Source organism: Typopeltis vanoorti, chromosome 3 (genome assembly GCF_054136105.1).
Source record: "Typopeltis vanoorti isolate ZY-2024b chromosome 3, IOZ_Tvanoo_1.0, whole genome shotgun sequence".
In the NCBI taxonomy this organism is placed as follows: domain Eukaryota; kingdom Metazoa; phylum Arthropoda; class Arachnida; order Uropygi; family Thelyphonidae; genus Typopeltis; species Typopeltis vanoorti.
The window spans coordinates 172,204,918-172,223,828 of record NC_143551.1 but is presented as its reverse complement, the minus strand read 5'-3'; the positions used below and the strand labels follow the sequence as shown (position 1 = coordinate 172,223,828).

Sequence of the window (18,911 nt, the reverse complement as noted above, 5' to 3'; positions counted from 1 at the left end):
CCTTTATACTTCAACCCCTCTGTCAACCACTATCACCCCTAAATCACTAGTTTTATTTATTTCCTGGAGTGCTGTTCCATCAGTGTGGTACACAGATTGTAATTGATTTATTCCAAAATGCATAATTTTACACTTCTCCATGTAAAACTTGATCCATTATCTTTTGCTCATACCGACATCCTATTTAAATCATCCTGCAAGGTCAACATCACCTTGATTAATCATCATGCTACCTAATTTTGCATCATCAGCGAACAATTCAATATTTCTTTTCAGATTATTTCCTAATATCATTAATGTACCAATTAAACGGTACTGGTTCTAGCATATGCCTGGATTCTGCTCCTCTGTATACCACTTTTTGATATCTCTCTAGCAGCCACCCACCCACTAATCCACATAACCAATGTCATATCCATTGTCATTTTTTCTAATTTGTCTAAATTAGTTATATGTGGTAATCTATCAAATCATCATGTAGCCATTTTCTTTATTGTCATGTAGCCATTTTCTTTATCCAACTCAGCTGTCAGTCTATTATAAAAAGTTAGTAACTTACTGAGGCAGTACCAACCCTTCACAAAGAAATGTTGCATGCCATAGAGTATCATATTCTTATCCACCCATTCTTGAATTATCTTTTTGACCAATTTTTTCAGTACTTTTACGACCACTCCTGAGATGTTGATTGGCCTATAGTTTGCTACTGCAGTTCTAGAGCAGTCTTCATACAACGGAATTATTTTGGCCTCCTTCCACTCCCTTGGAATTTTACCAGAGTTAAGAATTAAATTAAAGAGCCTAATTAGAAGTTTTGCCAGTTCTTTGCACATTCTTGCAAAATGTGAGCTAATATTATTATTATTATTATGAGCTACTTCATATAGTTAGACTCACAAGTACTATCCAACATTCACACAATATTTGCATGTCATAAAGGAGGTGATAGAACTCAAGCATCAAACTATAGGCATATCTGTGTGTCAGGTGTTGTGGTTAAGTTGTTGGAGAAGCTTGTGAAAACTAGGATCCAGAATTGTGTTGACAACAATGGTATTATCTTTGATGGACAGTATGAATTTGCTAAAGGGAGGTCATATTTTAGTAATCTACTTACTCGTTACAATAAGGTGACTGCTTCCTTGGGCAGAGGAGAAGGATACACAGTAATATACTTAGATTTCGCAAAGGCTTTTGATAGATTACCGCATGATAAGTTGATAGTCAAACTAGACCAGATGGGGTTGAATATTAGATTAGTGCATTGGATTTGAGACTGGCTGTCTTATAGGTATCAATGAGTTGTGTATAGGGGAGCAATATCCAGGAAAGTCACTAGTGGTGTGCCTCAGGGGTCTATTTTAGGGCCATTACCGTTTAACTTGTATATTAATGATATTGGCAAAGATTTGGATGGAGATATTCAGTTGTTTGCACATGATGCAAAGTTGGGATGAACCATGAAGAGTAGTAAAGATGTTTTGGCTTTACAAGAAGACTTGAATAAATTGAGTGATTGGGCATGGATATGTGAGTTCAATGTTGCAAAATGTAATGTTTTAAAATTTGGAAAACAAAGATGGGATGCAGAATTTATGTTTGGTGAGGATGTATTGTCGGAGGTGGAGGAAATAAGAGATCTAGGGGGGGGGGTGATATTTGATAAGGATCTGAAATTTAGGGGACACATTCCCAAAATTGCAAAGACAACACAAATACTTCTGAGAATGATGCTTCTTCCTTCTGAAAACCAGAAGGACGAAGAGATGTTGGAAAGGATCCATATGTGACTGACTAAAGTAGTTTGTGATTTCTGGAATGTCAAGTATGAGGAGAGATTGAGAAGATGAAATTTGCAGAGTCTGGTGGACAGGAGGAAGAGGAGAGATATGATAGAGACCTACGAGTTGGTAAGGGGTTGTTATAGGATCAATGCTGGAGAGGTTCTACAGAAAATAGTGGGGGATCAGAGGAGAACCAGAGGTCATCCATGGAGACTATATAAAGAGGGTGTGAGTAGGGAAGTGAGAAGCAGGTTTTTTTCATGCAGAGTTGTGAATGATTGGAATGCCTTGCCTGACAGTGTGGTGTCTGCAGAGAATTTGAGTGTGTTTAAAGCAGGGTGTGATGAGCTGTGTATATGATAAAAGGACCTCCCAGATGAGTCTTTGACTCCATGGGATCTTGGGTAATAATAATAATAATTTATCATGCTTTGTTTCAAACTGATTCAGTCATGGCACCCACACCTGACTCTGGAAACCTATTCCACTCATTCACCACACTACAAGCAAAAAATCTAGTTCTAACACTCATGCTTAGTTTCCAAGGCTGGCACCTAGTTCTCCTGCCATCCCAGAACTGTTCTGAAAAATTTCCACTCTACTATTCTTGTAAAAAAATCCTTCAGTAATTTGTCTCAATCATATGACTCCTTTTTTTGTCTTTTAACCAATTTCTGTGACATACAAATTTTCAATCTGTCTTCATAAGGTTCATTCCATAAACCTGTTATACCATCTTGGTTGCTCACCTCTGGATCGTCTCGACCTCTTCCCCATCCTCAAGAATCCCATGACCAGATCTGCATGTAGTAGTCAGGATGAGGTCTTACCAAGACTATAAAGATTCATAACAACCTGCTTTGTTTTTTCTCCTCGTCAGGATATTCTTCAGTAACCATGTGATCCGATAAGTTGCTTTAGCTACTTTTGCAATATGCCCTCTAAACTTTAATTTCTTATCCACTTACACCCCCAAATCCCCAGCTTCATCAATTTCCTGGAGTACAGTTCTATCAATATAGTACACAGCTGGTAATCCCCAAAATGCATAACCTCACACTTTTTTGGCACATCAAACTGACATCCATTATCCTTTGTCCATACTGCCAATCTATCTAAATCATCATGCAAAATTTTAACATTGCCTGTATTAACTATTGCTCCACACAGTTTTGCATCATCAGCATCCAACTGAAGGGATCCTTTCCCAAATCATAAATGTACATATTAAATACTAGCAACCAAAGAACCATGCACTATAGCATGCCCCAGTCACAGGTCAACTTTATATCAATCCCCATGTTTTGCAATTTATTGATTGCAATTTTATGAAGTATCCTGTCAAAAGCTTTTACAACGTTCAACTGTATCACTGTAAACCCATTACCTTCATCCAACTCAGCTGTCAATGTCACTATTATAAGACGTGAGCAGGTTACTGAGGCACAACCTATCCTTCACAAAATAGGTTGCATATATAGTACACAAAATATATATTATTATGTCATTTCTGTCTATCCAATCCTGTATTTCACTCTCAACCAACTTCTCCAATATCTTGACTATAACTCCTAATATGCTAATATTGGTTAGTAATTTGCTACATCAGTCTAGGAGCCTCCTTTATGCAATGGAATTATTTTCCTATCTTTCTACCCCCTTGGGACAAACCAAGAGCTGACACTTATTATTATTATTATTCAAGCCTCCATAGATTCAAAAGATTCATTGCAGGAGGTCCTACCTAGGAAACACAAATTCTATCAAGACTCATCATGGGAGGGCCCTTCTAGGAAACATAGTCTATCATTCCACACCTTAAACTCATTGACTGTTCTCGCTCTGACCACTCTATCAGGCAATGCATTCCATGGTACAACCACACTCTATGCAAAGAAACCACTCCTCACCCTCTTGCTCACAGTTTCCTTCCGTAACTTCCAGGGATGGCCCCTTGTCATCACTTCTTCTGCTGTTCAACCAATCGCAAGAACTCCTGTGTCAACCCTGTAACCACCTCTGAACAGTTTAAAAGTCTCAATCATATCACGTCTCCTTCTTCTATCCACCAAACTCTGCAGTCCACATTCTCTCAGCCTATCCTCATAATTAACATTGTACAGTCCTGAAACCATCTTTGTTATCTGCCTTTGTACCCTTCCCAAAGTTAATTTATCCCCTTCAAATCCTGGGGGAACCAAATCTGAGAACAATAGTCCAAATGTGGTCTGATCTGTCTTATACAATGGAATGATAACTTTTTATCTCTGCAAGTCAGCATCCTTCTCATTACTGCAGCAATCCTCTGTGTTACCTTCACCACCTTTACAATATGTCCCCTGAATTTCAGGTGTCTATCAATCATCAACCCCAGATCTCTTATCTCCCCTACTTCCTCCAGTATAGCTCCTACAATAGAGTATGCAGCATCCCATCGATGTGTCCCAAACTTCAAGCCCTTATATTTTCTGCATTAAACCAACAAACCATATTCATTTGTCCAATTGTCTTGCTTATTCAAATCCTCTTGCAGGGCTACCACATCTGCACTATTACTAATAACCGTTCCCAGCTTCACATCATCTGCAAATAACTGAATAACCCCCTGCAATCCACTTACAATATCATTGATATAAAGGTTAAACAATATAGTTCCTAGTACTGAGCCCTGTGGGACCCCACTTGTAACTCTCTGCCTCCTTGAAACTGCCCCACCATACACAACTCACTGATACCTATCAGACAGCCAATCCTGAATCCAGTTGACCAATCTGACATCCAGACCCATTTGCTGCAACTTAAATATCAGCTTATCATATGGCAACCTGTCAAATGCCTTCGCTAAGTCTAAGAAAATGCCACTATATGCTTTTCACTCATCTACTGCTCTTGTAACTTTATTATAAAAGGGTAGCATATTACTAAAACAAGAGTGCCCCATCACAAATCTATGTTGACTCTCACAGATAACATTACTCTCATCCATCCAATGCTGTATATGGTCCCTCACTAATTTCTCCAAGATCTTAACAACTACTGATGACACACAAAGTGGCCTATAATTAAACACTTTCAGTCTGCTACTTCCCTTATGCAATGGCACTATTTTGCCTTCCTTGAATTCCATGGGCACCTTTCCCGCTGCCAGACTTTCATTGAAAAGCCAGGTCAAAGGCACTATTTACTATTCAGTTCCCTAGAACATTCTCTCAAAACTCGTGGTGAAATACCATCCAGTCCCACAGCTTTACTGACATCCAGAGTACTCAGTATTTGGAACACACTCTCCTCCTGCACCTCTAAACCTCGAACCTGCCCTATCCCTCTAGTATTAAAATTTACTCCTCCAGGATGAAATACTCCAATAAAGTGTTCATTCATTGAACAATTCTACTATGTCCTCTGGATCAGTCACTCTATTCTTATTTTTATCCCACAATGTCATTCTTCCACAATCATTTCTCCTCCTACTGGCCATATGGCTAAAAAATTCCCTAGGATTTTCTTTGCATCTTAGGGCCAATCTCTTCTCATATTCCATTTTTGCCTTCCTTACCATACTAGTCATTCTCCTGGCTTGTGTCTTATATTCTTCATGCATCTGCTGTCTCCTTATATCTCTTCTATAGCTTCTTCTTCACATGCAGTTCCTGTTTAATATTGTTTGTCATCCACTTTACTCCAAATTGTGTCCTCTTCTTTACTTGTGGAATACAGTTTACTATTGCTGGTAAGAAATATTCCTTAACAATTTCTCAAAGCGCTAATGATATCCCAGTCTTCCAATTCCTCCCTCCATGAAACTTCCCCAAGTTGATGTCTAAGACTATTATAATCACCTGCCTTATAATTCCACATACATTCCCGTCTCTTTGATATACTCCTACATGTCTAATCATCTTCCAAGTCAAAACCACCTGGTCACTCTCTCTGCCAATTCCCTAGTACATTTTTGTAAAACTCGATTTGATATATCATCTAATCTCATAGTTGTATTCACATCAAGGTTCTGTAATATGCTATGCACCACCACCAGTCCATTTACCTCATTTTTCATATAAGAATTTGACTACATGGAGTAATAATAGTAATAATAATAATAATAATAATAATAATAATAAATAATGATAATGTGTTCACTTAGTAACTCTACTATTTAACTTGATTCAATTAACTCCCTACTATCAGTATTCATTAAAATCATTCTGCCACAAACATTATTTCTTTTACTTGCAACATACTGAAAAAATTATCTGGGATTATCTTTGGTCTGCAATGCCGATTTTCTTTCATATTCTGCTTTTAACTTTCTTACTGCACTGTTAACTTTCTGGCTGCTCATGTGCCTGCAGGTCACCTTTCTCCTTAAATTCTCTCCAGAATTTATTTTATTTTTTTTTTTTTTGCAGATCCATCTTGATAATGATATTCATCCATTTAACTCCCACTTAATTTACTCTCCTGACTCTAGGTATGCAGTTTGCTATTATTTCCTTCAAACCCTCCTTTACCACTTCCCATGAACTACGAACATATCAACTACCAACTATCAACTACTAACCCTTGTAGTTTCACATGCCATGGTACTGATCCAAGCAATCTGCTAAGCTTGTCATACCTGCCTACCAGTCTTGTGATTCCACATATACACCCCTCTTAACCTAAAATTCCACAGATGTCACTTTCCAGGTCTAGACCATATAATCACTCTCACCAACTGGTGGTAATGTGGTCATATCGGTTATAGCAAATCTCTAATGGAATTACTAGATCTAGCATTCTCATACTCCTAGTATATTCCATAAAATGCTGCCTCATGTAATGATTCCTTAGTAACTACATAAATTCCATTACCTTCCCATAATTTAAGTCCCTCATAATAATTACTCACACTCACCTGATTGAGTTTATTTGCCAAAGCATACTATTCCCATCATCTTATACATCCCCGGGCTAACCAACTGTATATTTCGTTCTGCTGGCCACTACTCACACCAGAAAACTTCAAATGTATAACCCTGCTTTCTTTGGTTGCAGTTCTTTAGCTATCATCAATACTTACCTCCATCATTCTTTTCTCTCTATCTTCTCTGAAAACGCTATACACTTCACATTCTGCCTAATTATATTCCTTTCTGTTAGCCATGTTTCACTAATGCAATAACCTTTGGCCATGATGAACTTAGCAATGCAAAAAAAGGCTCCCTCTTGTTCCAAATTATACTGGCATTAGTGTACGTAAAGTGTAAAAGTTCCTTAGACCCACCCCTATCCTGAAGTTTTATTATTACTATTATTACCACTCCAAGACCTCATGGAGTCAAAGACTCATGTGGGAGGTCCTTTTATCACACACACAGCTCATCATACTGTGTTTTAAACACATTCAAACTCTTTGCAGACACCACATTCTCAGGCAAGGCATTCCAATCATTCACAACTCTGCACGAAAAAAACCTGCCTCTCACTCCCCTACTCACACCCTCTTTATACAGTACTAACTATCCCATTTTGGTTTGTTACCAGTGGTAGTAATTTAGGCTCTTTATGAACATTCTTACACTTAGCTGCCTCGATGATATCTGTGTACATGCTCAACAGCTTCCACCTTAAAACTCTAGTTTTCCTAATTATGCAGATCCACTTCATTCAACAACACATTTTCCCCCCAGAATCTGAACACCAAATCCATTCAGATTATTATTATTATTATTATTATTTAGGCCTTATTATTCAGGAGGTCCCCCCCCCCCCCCCCAAGAAACACAAAGTCTATCATGCCACTCCTTAAACTCATTGACCGTTCTCGCTCCCACCACTCCATCAGGCAATGCATTCCACAGTTCAACCACCCTCCATACAAATAAACCACTCCTTACCCTCTTGCACACAGTTTCTTTTCATAACTTCCAAGGATGGCCTCTTGTCATCATTCCTTCCTGCTGTTCAACCAAGCGAAAGAACTCGCCAGTGTCAACCCTGTAACCACTTCTCAACAGTTTAAAAGTCTCAATCATATCACTTCTCCTTCTTCTATCCACCAAACCCTGCAGTCCACATTCCCTCAGCCGATCCTCATAATTATGCTTGTACAGTCCTGAAACCATCTTTGTCATCCGTCTTTGTATCTTTTCCACAGTTAATTTATCCCCTTCAAATCCTGGGGACCAAATCTGAGAACAATAATCCAAGTGTGGTCTGATCAGAGACTTATACAATGTAATGATAACCCTCTTATCTCTGCAGGTTAGTGTCCTTCTCATAATTGCAGCAATCCTCTGTGTTACCTTCACCACCTTTGCAATATGTCCCCTAAACTTCAGGTTTCTATCAATCATCAACCCCAGATCTCATGTCTCCCCTACTTCCTCCAGTATAACTCCTCCCATAGAGTATGCAGCATCCCATCGATGTTTCCCAAACCTCAAGACCTTACATTTTGCTGCATTAAACTGAGACCCCCATTCATTTGCCCATCTATCTCGCTTATTTAAATCCTCTTGCAGGGCTACCACATCTGCACTATTACTAATAATCCTTCCCAGCTTCGCATCATCTGCAAACAACTGAATATCCCCTTGCAATTCACTGGCAATGTCATTGATATAAAGGTTAAACAATATAGGTCCTGGTACTGAGCCCTGTGGGACCCCACTTGTAACCCTCTGCTTCCTTGAAACTGCCCCCACCATACACAACTCTCTGATACCTATCGGACAGCCAATCCTGAATTCAGTTGACCAATCTGACATCCAGACCCATGTGCTGCAACTTAAACCAACTTAAACCAGGATGTAAACCATCCTTCTTGTATAAGTTATTCCATTCTTCAAACTCACCCCACACACATCCACAAATTCTACATCATTATTCCTGCATAACCTATTTATCAATTCATTCGCTATTATGGCCATACTTTCCAACTCAACTCTGTCAATACAGCAACAACAGACTCACTATCTCTGTCACTCTTTTCTTTTGCTACTTTCAGTAACTCTTTCATATTCTTCCTCATACCATAATTTTTCCATTTCAAATCATTTATTCTAGCCAAAACAATAAAAATCTTTTCACCCCAAAATTCATAACCTTACACTTTGCCACATCAAACTGACATCCATTCTACTTTGTCCACACTGCCAATCTATTTCACTTTATCCTTTTGCACTCTAATAGCCTCACTGATGTTGTCAATTTTGCAACTAGGAAGCATGATTTTGTCACAATCTCACCCTTCACACCTCTTATGATAGAACTGCAGTACAAGACTCTCTCTCTCTCTCTCTCTCTTTAAAATTTCCTTATCTCTTAGTCGAGCATTTCCTTTTTTTTTTTTTTTTTTTTGCCACGGGGTCATAAATTGAGATTCTGCAATATCCTAAGAACCTCTAATTCATCCACTTCTGTTCCCATATAAGCTTATATTGCATGTGTCATAGCATTAACTTCATTTGGGTAATATAACCTTGCAAAGTGATCACTGTGTAATTCAACTGTTTTATCTATTTCTTATCATTATCAGCATTCATTAAGATTATTCTTCCATAGTCATTCTTCCTGTTATTTGCCATGTAATGAAAACTAGGCTTTGGTTAGTTTCATCTCATAATCTGATTTTGCCTTCCTTACCACGCTGGTCATGTTTCTTGCCTGACCTTTGAACTGTTCATGAGTTTGCTAGTCACCTTTCTCCTTATATATTCTCTACTGTATTTTCTTTATCTGCAGCTCATGCTTAATGAAATTACTTGTCCAACTAACTCCTACCTGATTAATCCTCCTTACCTTAAGTATACAATTTAATACTGCTTCCTCTAGATGCCCCTTAACTATCTATCATGAAATACTATCATTCTTCCCTTGCAGAGTTTTATGCCATGGCACAGCTTCAAGATTCCTCCTAAGCTTGTCATAATCATCTGCCTTTTATTTACACACATACCCCTTTGTGACAGAATATTCCTCGTGTTTTTCAATCTCCCAAGTCAAAACTGCATGGTCACTTTCCTCAATCAGGGGTAATTCATAAACTTGGCTATGAATAGTACTTCTGGTCCTAAGATCAAGTCCAATACTCTTGCACCCCAAGTTCCCACCATCACATGTCAACACATGTTCATCACATGAGACACAGGTGTATAAATTCCATTTTCTTCCTGCCATGTGATCTTTCTTCTTTTCAGTCTATATGTTCATAGTTGCAGTCATGTATAATTAACACTCAGCCTGCATTCATTGTAGTGATTTGCTGATGCATGTCTTCCAGATCATCCCTACACCCCCTATCCTATAGCAGCAACAACCATATATTTTGTCTTATTGGCCTTGATCTCGCACCAGACTTCTGCTTCAAATGAACAGCAATTTTGGCTGCAGTTCATGTGCTATCATAAGCAGTACCCATCTTCCCTGAAAATACTAAACCCTTTGCATTCTTACCCTGTAACTACATCATTTGCAGAGAGTCATGTCTCACTAATGCATATAACTTTTGGTGAGGTCATACTAAGCAATGCCCAAAATTCATTCCTTTAGGAATGAATTTTGGGCATTGCTTAGTATGACCTTAGTATAATTGACCTTAGTATACCTTAGTATACTTAGTATGACCTTAGTATAATTGACTACTCTATTCAATATTCAATTTGCTTGAGAGATTAAATTCTGCACTTGCGGGTCATTCCCATACTTACTCACCTCAGGAGTACTTTCACACATTCACCTGCATGTACCTAATTGCTTAAGTTTTCCTATATTTGCATTTCAGCGTGAATAAATCTCTCTCTTTCTTTTTCTCTCTCTCTCTCTCACTCTCTCTCTCTCTCTAGACACCTAACACCAAAACTATAAATGGTTTTGGTGTTAGGTATCTTTCCTTCCAGTTAGTAGTAGAATGCTTTCCCTGAGAGTGACTGGTGAGTGCAGAAATAGTAAATGAGTCAAGGTGTGGATTGATGAGTTATGCTTGATAGGCCATTAAGCTTAGCATCAAGAGAATAATGGGATAAAATTATAATAACAACAACAATAATAGTAATGTCTAACCATAACGTAAGGAGAGAGAGAGAGAGAGAGAGAGAGAGAGAGAAAGTTCCCATGTGGTATTTTTGAGTATATTCCTAATTCTCTTTAATGATAATTTCTGGTATGTGTCATTGTCATTATTTACTACTAAGTTATAAGAGATGATATATATATACACTCATTAAGAATTCCTTCATACTTTATTTTATTTTTCCCTCATACTAGTTTATATAACTTACCATAAGGATTTTTAGCAACAATGGGTTTGTCTGCAACCAAAGGCTCTGATTCACCTTCTGGATTCACAGCTTTCACTCGAAACTGATATTCTTTTCCCGGAGTTAGCCCACTAATATTCATTTCAGGACTTTCTTTTTCTGCTCGACCAACTGGAACCCAATTTCCAGTAGCTGTATCCATTTTTTCTACCACATAATGGCTTATTGGTTTTCCTCCATCATCTTCTGGTTTTTCCCATTCTAGTTTACAACCTTTAGCATGAACATCAGATACTTTTAGTGGTCCTTTTGGTTTAGATGGTGCACCTATTTATATAATAAATACACATAAATAAAAATAGCAGCATAAAGAGTATAACAGTCTAATAATAAAAAGTAATACATTAAGTCAGTTAGTTACTGTTTTAAGGTTGATGATATACTTTTTAAATACGAAAGTACAATTCTTTAATTGCAAATTAATGAATCATTACTGATTCAGGACAATTTCTACTTTTCACACATAAACACATAAAACTCACAGTTAATTAACCCAAAAAACTAATCTGAATGAGCAGCATTTTTTGCTAAACTCTTTCAGAACTTCTTATCCCATTCTGACAGGCATGTCTCACTTATTCCAAGAATTCTATATCCCATATTTTTTCATTTCATCCCATAAATTTATTCCTGATACTTCCAGAATTAATGAGCATACATGAGAACCAACCACCAATCCAATGTATATTCAAGTAACTCTTAAAATCTGACTAGTTCAAATAGGCTGATGCTGGTGTCTAAGTCCCTACCAAGTTATTTACTCCATGATGTTTGTTATTAATAAATAACTGTGAAATGAAAGATGGAAAGCACTATATAATATCGGTTGAACTGAGCTGTAGAAAGTAGAAAATATTATAATGGATTGGAATCTTAGGATAATAATGAACAGGACAATGAAATGGAAAAAACATATTTGCAGTGGGCCATAACAGTAGAGGACTCCTGCTGTGATCACAGATTAAACAAACAAAAGCAGGCTCTCACCAAATTCATGTGCATGAATTTTATGTGCATGATGCATGTAATGCCTAATTTGATCACTCAAATAGTTGATGCACTGAGTGCATCAAATGTTGTGCTTTTTAAATCAGATAATAATTTTTAATAAATTTTCACTAATTCCATTAATTATTATATTGTATGTTTATTTAAACATAAGGAACTTTTTGAAAGATTTCCTCTTTTTGCTTACCAATTTTTCTGAATATAAATTGTATATTAATGACAGAAATAAGCATGTTCATTACCTAAAAATTAACATTTAACCTAAGAGGTGTAACAAACAAAAGGTGTAAGCAAATATGTTTTTAAAGTAAATTATTGAATTCAAAAATTTACTTTAAAAACATATTTGCTTACATCTTTTGTTTCCATAAATATCAAAGCATACTGGTTTGCTGAATTATGTTGGGAGAATGATTTGCTAGTCAGTTATATGGGAGCACATTTAATGGTATATGATTTTTAATGGGGGCACATTCAGTTAAGCAGTAATGAGCTATTCCAAGGTTAAAATGTTACAAATAGCAATTATGATATATGAGGGTGGTCTGAAAAGTTCTCGGCCTAACAGTGAAAAAACGAATTTATAATTTCAAAATTATTTTTATTTTTCAACATAATCTCCCTTAACATTAATACATTTATTCCAGCGAGGGCCCAGTGCCATTATCTCATCCCTGTAGTGGTTCTCAGTAAGATCTGCAAAATACCCCTCTACAGCTGCAATCACATCTTGATTCGAAGAAAAATGCTGACCAGCGAGGAAGAGTTTTTAGTTTTGGAAAGAAATAGAAATCAGAGAGAGCCAAATAGGGTGAATGTTCCAACAATTCATAGTGCAGAACCCTTAATTTTCCCATTGCCAAAACACTTTTGTGGGCAGGTGCATTGTCCTGATGAAAGATGATTTTTTTCTTCTGCAAACCTGGTCTTTTCTCACGAATTTTTTCATCTAGTCTGGTTAAAAGATTGGAATAATATTCTCCAGTTCTTGTTTTACTCTTTTCGAGATAATTAATAAACAAAATGCCATTAGCATCCCAAAACACTGATGCGATGACCTTTCCTGGTGATGGAACCGACTTTGTCTTCTTTGGCGCTGAACAACCGGCTTCTGTCCACTGTTTTGACTGCTGTTTGGAGTCTGGTGTGTAATAGTGAATTCAAGTTTCATCCATAGTAATAAATCGATGCACAAATTCAGTTTTATTCTTGTTAAAGCACTCCAAGCTGTTCAGAGATTTTCACGTGTGTTTTTGATCTGCTGTGAGCACCCATCTTACACAAAGCTTTTTCATATGCAATTCTTCATGCAAAATATATCTTACACATTCTTTTGAAATGCCTATATTCTCAGCAATTTCATGCACTTTGACTTGCCGGTCATCCAATACCATATTTTGCACTTGATCAATGATTTCTGGTGTTGTTACACTTTTTTGGACGTCCTTCACGGGGATCATCTTCATGGCTGGTATGGCCACATTTAAACTCTGCAGTCCATTTCTTAATTGTCAAAAATGAAAGAGAAGAGTGCCCATAAACGTTTTTCAACTTCGAATGAATTTCTTTTGGAGTTAAACCTACTTTTACAAAGAGTTTCATAACTGCACAATACTCAATTTTATCTATTTCAAGGGATACAGACAACACTTTAGTGTTGTTAACAAACAACATAAATAGACAGCTGTATAAAACAAACTACTTGATAGAATGACTTGCAATTTCACAGGAATGCTTACGACAGACGTTCCAACTTAGGGAAAAAAATCTTGCCAACAGTGTTGCCATCTATGGTCGATGCCAAAGCTTTTCAGACCACCTTCATACACTATCTGATCAAAAGTATCCGGACACCTACTCGAAACTGGAATCAAATTTTCCCTGTGACACACTTTCCAGTAGTGGACATTTATACAGGGTGGGTCCACCCTTTGCTGCTATGGCAGTTCTAACTCTGCCAGGTGGAGTTTCTACCAGGTGTCAGAACATCTCTGGAGGAATGGCAGCCCACTCTTCTTCCTGAAGAACTGTAGTCAGAGCAGTTTGTGATGTGGGTCGTTGGGGTCTGTTTGGAGTGAAGTCGGCATTCAAATTCATCCCAAAGGTGTTCTATAGGATTCAAGTCAGGGCTATGGGCAGGCCAGTCCATTTCTGGAACATTATTGTCCACAAATCATTTCCTCACTGGCCTTGCTTTATGGCAGGTAGCATTGTCATGCTGATACAGACAACAATCATCACTGAATTGATCTTCTAAACATAGACAGTATGCAATGGATGAAAATGTCCTTGTATCTGTCCGCATTTAGATTTCCATGTAGTGCTACGAGAGGGCCAAGTCCATTCCATGAAAATGGACTCGGCAACCTCTTATAACATGGCAACCAATAACTAGTCTACATTCGAAGTCACTGAGCTCCCTCGATATGTCCATTCTGCTTGTACTTCTTATCACCAAACAACATGCAGCTCTGTACCTCCTTTTATACCTAAATGAGGTCGTAGTAACATCTAGATGTCAGTTTATGAATTATAGAGGAGTGTCCAGATACTTTTGCTCAGATAGTGTATAAAAAAACAGTATATAAAAATTTCTGTATATAAATTATATATAAGGAAATTATATATAATGTATAAATGATAAAATTGCTATATCTATACTGATTTAGAATGCATATCAATATACAAATGTACAATTAATTTTAATTAAAAAGTTAAAAATCACAAGTTAAACTTGAAGATGTGAATGACTTTTGCCTGGATGTATTAATGCTCTCAGGTTGAATGCTTAGGCAAATACAATTGGAATTCAAGACATCTCCCATTTGCTGTTGTCACATACCACACCACTCATGATCTAAAGAGGTTGTCATGATAGACGGACGTAACAAATATACTGAAAGATGAAAAAAAAATATGGTTTTCTTTTATTTCTTCTTCTTATTATTATTATTATATGGGCATTTCTATGGAGTCTGGACACTCATCATGGTCTCCAGACTGCCACACTAACTTTTATACACACAAAATCTATTATACCTCTTCATAGGCAAAGTGGATCTAACATTATTTCAAAGCCGAATGTTTGTAGAAAACTCCAATGCTGAGGATGTATTCTCACAGGCTCTCTGGTCAATTTTATGAAACTTTCATAGTTTCTCCAAAACATTCAACTTTAAAATAATGTTGGATCTATATCCACTTTGCCTATCTTTACATCACCAAAATGAAGCCATGTAGTTCTTTTTTTTAGTAATTCCTTTTATGCACTGACCAAGAGTTCACTTACTGTTGAGCATTTGGGGATTTGGGTCTCTTGGGGTGACCTGTTTTAGAACTGCCTCAGCTGATGCTTTTTCCTTGAATATTAGCGGTCCTGCTCAGTGGTAGGTTGAGACAGACTGAGCAGAGCCACTGCTTAGGTAAATGATCCTTCAAGTCACTCACTGTTGGATGATCTGATGGATCGCATGAGTTTTTGGAGAAATCCCTGCACCTAAACAGGCCTTGTCTCTGAAGAGAACCAACCAGTTCAAAACAGCTGTCAGGCAAGTGAAACCTTAAAAAGATGCACTATAAAAGGTAAATATATGGATATAATTCGGCAGAGCTTATATCTTTTAAGTAGTGCAAGCTAAGTCAACTCCAATGCAAAGGATTATATTCTCGTAAGCTCTCTGGTCAATTTTACAAAACTTTCGTAGTTTCTACAAACATTGGCTTTGAAATAATGTTGGATCTAATATCCACTTTCGCTATGTAAGTCTGCATCACCAAAATGAAGTTGTATGGCTCTTTTTTTCTAGTAATTCCTTTTATACATTTTTCAGGCTTAAAAATCAATAGTTTTTTTTATAAATTTTGAGGCATTTTTTTTTCATAAAAGTAACATTTTAATGAAGATGATTTTGCCCATAGATATTTCAGTATACATGAAAATGAAATACAGTAGTTCCTCCTTATCTGCGGGGATACGTTCCGAGACACAATGTGGATAGTATCAAAAACTGTGTTTTCCTATACATACATGCATATATACTTATGATAAAGTTTAATTTATAAAGCAGGCACACTAAGAAATTAACAACAATTATTATTATTATTACGGGTATCTCCATGGAATCAGTAGAATCATCGCAGGAGATCCAAACTATCAAAACAATATTTATCATATCTTTTCTTGAATTCGTTTACAGACGAAGAACTCACAACTGAACTCACAAGGTTTTTTGCTGAGGGCAATGCAGTCCACTCATTCATCACTCTCCATGCAAAAAATTGTTCTCACACCCTTGTTAACCACACTTTTCCTTAATTTTCAGGGATGACCTCTTGTTCTTCCATCACTGTCACACAGCTGAAACATTTCTCCTACATCAATCTTATAAAAACCTTTTAGTAATTTAAATGTTTCTATCATATCCCCTCTTCTCTGCCTATCAATAAACCTCTGCAATCCACAAGCTCTCAATCTATCAATGTAGGGAGCATTTTTTACATTACTCACCAACTTAGTCATTCTCCCCTGAACCCTTCTCCACAACTTCCTTATCTCCAAAGAATCCAGGTAACCAGACCTGAGCACAGTAATCCAAATGTGGAAGTATCAATGCTTTATAAAGGGGAATAATAACCTCTTTATCTCTGGATGTTAGTGTGTTCCTCAATAACCAAGTAATCCAAATGTGCAAACTTGGACATTTGGCAACGTCCCCTGAACTTCATCTCCCTATCCATCAACACCCTTAAGTCTCTAGTCTCATCAATCTCTTGGAGTACCGTTCCATCGATGTAGTACACAGCTGGTAACTTTTAATCCCAATATATAACTTTATACTTTTCCACATTGAACTGACATCCATTATGTTTTTCCCATATCGCCAGTTATTTAAATCATCCTGCAAACTCTCAACATCAGCTTGAATTTTTCTTGCGTTACCCAACTTTGCATCATTGGCAAACAACTGAATATCTCCCTTTAAGCCAATTCCTATATCATTTATGTACAAATTAAACAACAATGGCCTAAGTACAGAGCCACACCACTGGTCTACTGTCTCATTCTGGACTCTGCTTCTCCATTTACCACCCTGTGGTATCTCTCCCTGAGCCATTCTCCTATCCATATCACCAATGTAGTATGCATCCCCATCCACTCCAATTTGAGCAACAGCATTCCATGAGGTATCCTGTCAAATGCCTTAGCAAAATCCAGAAGTACCACTGTTTCACCATTTTCTTTGTCCAACTCAGATGCCATTCTATTATAAATAATGCAGGATCGACCTTTAACAAAACCATGTTGGCCCCTATAGAGTATCATATCCTGATCCACCCATTCTTGAATTTTGTCTTTAATCAACTTTTCCAATACTCTTACCACCACTCCCGAGATGGTGATTGGTCTGTAATTAACTACAGAAGTTTTAGAGCTGCTTTTATGCAAAGGAACTACTCTGCCTTCCTTCCACTCCCTAGGGACCATACCAGAGTTCAAACTTAAGTTAAATAACCAAGTAAGAGGCGTTGACAATTCCTTTGCACATTCACACAACACCCGAGCTGATATTCCATCTAAACCTACAGCAGTGTTTGCATTTAAATTTTGCAATATACTAAGTACTTCTGATTTCTTAATTTTAATTCTCACATTAGTTATTGCTACAGGTACAGAGATATCATCACTTGGATGAAAGACTTTTGAAAATTATCACTCAGTAACTTTACTATTACATCTGAATTTGGCACTTCAATACCATCAGCACCCACTAAAGTTATCTTTCCGAAGTAATTCTCCTTTTACTTGTCACATAACGGAAGAACTCTTTATGATTACTCTTGATCTTCTTGGCAAGGTCTTCTCATTATCTGATTTAGCTTTTCTTACTATGCTAGTAACCTTCCTGGCTTGAGCCTTGTACTGCTCATGGGTGTACTGATCACCTTTCTCCTTGTAAATTCTCCATAACATTTTCTTTTTTTGCAGATCTACCTTCATACTACTACTCATCCATCTGATGCCTACCTTGTTTGTCTTCCTGACCATGGGGGACACAATCTGATATTGCCTTCCTCAGATACCTGCTGATTTTATCCCATTCACTGCTAACATCTTTCACCTGCAATATGTTCTGCCATGGGATGGCTGCAAGCTCACTCCAAACATTGTTATAACTGCCTAACCTGTAGTTCCATATATAGCCTTTCTTAAGAGAGACATCCACAAATTTTGCAACCTCCCAAGTCAATACCACATGATCGCTCTCACCAATTGGAGGTAACGAGGACACCTTACTTATGCATATAACCTCTGAACCAATGACCAGGTCCAAAACTCTCACACCCCGTGTCCCTTCAGTTATGTGCTGTTTCAAGTAATTATCTCGTAGAAGATGTATGAATTCCATTTCCTTTTTGTGATGTGATATTTCCTCCTTCCAATTTATATCACCATAATTAAAATCCCCCATGATAATCACTAACCCTGCAGACATTGCACTAATTTGCTGATGCATGAATTCAATATTACCCCCTCTACCCCCTGGCCTATAGCAGCAACCAACTGTATATTTGGTTGCGTTGGTCACTATTTCACACCAGACCACCTCAAATGAACTATTATTCACATGTTATCATCTTAATATACTACTTTCTTTGGCTGCAAATCATCAGCTATCATCAACAGTACTCCTCCCCCTGTTCTATCCTCCCTGAAAATACTGTACCCATTACATTCAATTCCAATAACCACATCTTCTGCTGACAGCCAAGTTTCACTAATGCCTGCAACTTTTGGTGAGATTGCGCTGACTAATGT

The 18,911-nt window shown here is 37.3% G+C and overlaps 1 protein-coding gene across 5 annotated transcripts in view; it reads right to left on the bottom strand.

Annotated features, from left to right (window-relative positions):
* The window catches only part of LOC150108743 (twitchin-like), a 2,666,638-nt gene that overhangs the window by 1,600,417 nt on the left and 1,047,310 nt on the right, over positions 1–18,911 (bottom strand). For all 5 annotated transcript variants that reach the window (XM_090390962.1, XM_090390961.1, XM_090390964.1 and 2 more), the window contains one exon: positions 11,048–11,353. In XM_090390962.1, coding sequence (XP_090247088.1) covers positions 11,048–11,353 — 306 coding nt within the window. The remainder of the gene's footprint in view (positions 1–11,047; positions 11,354–18,911) is intronic.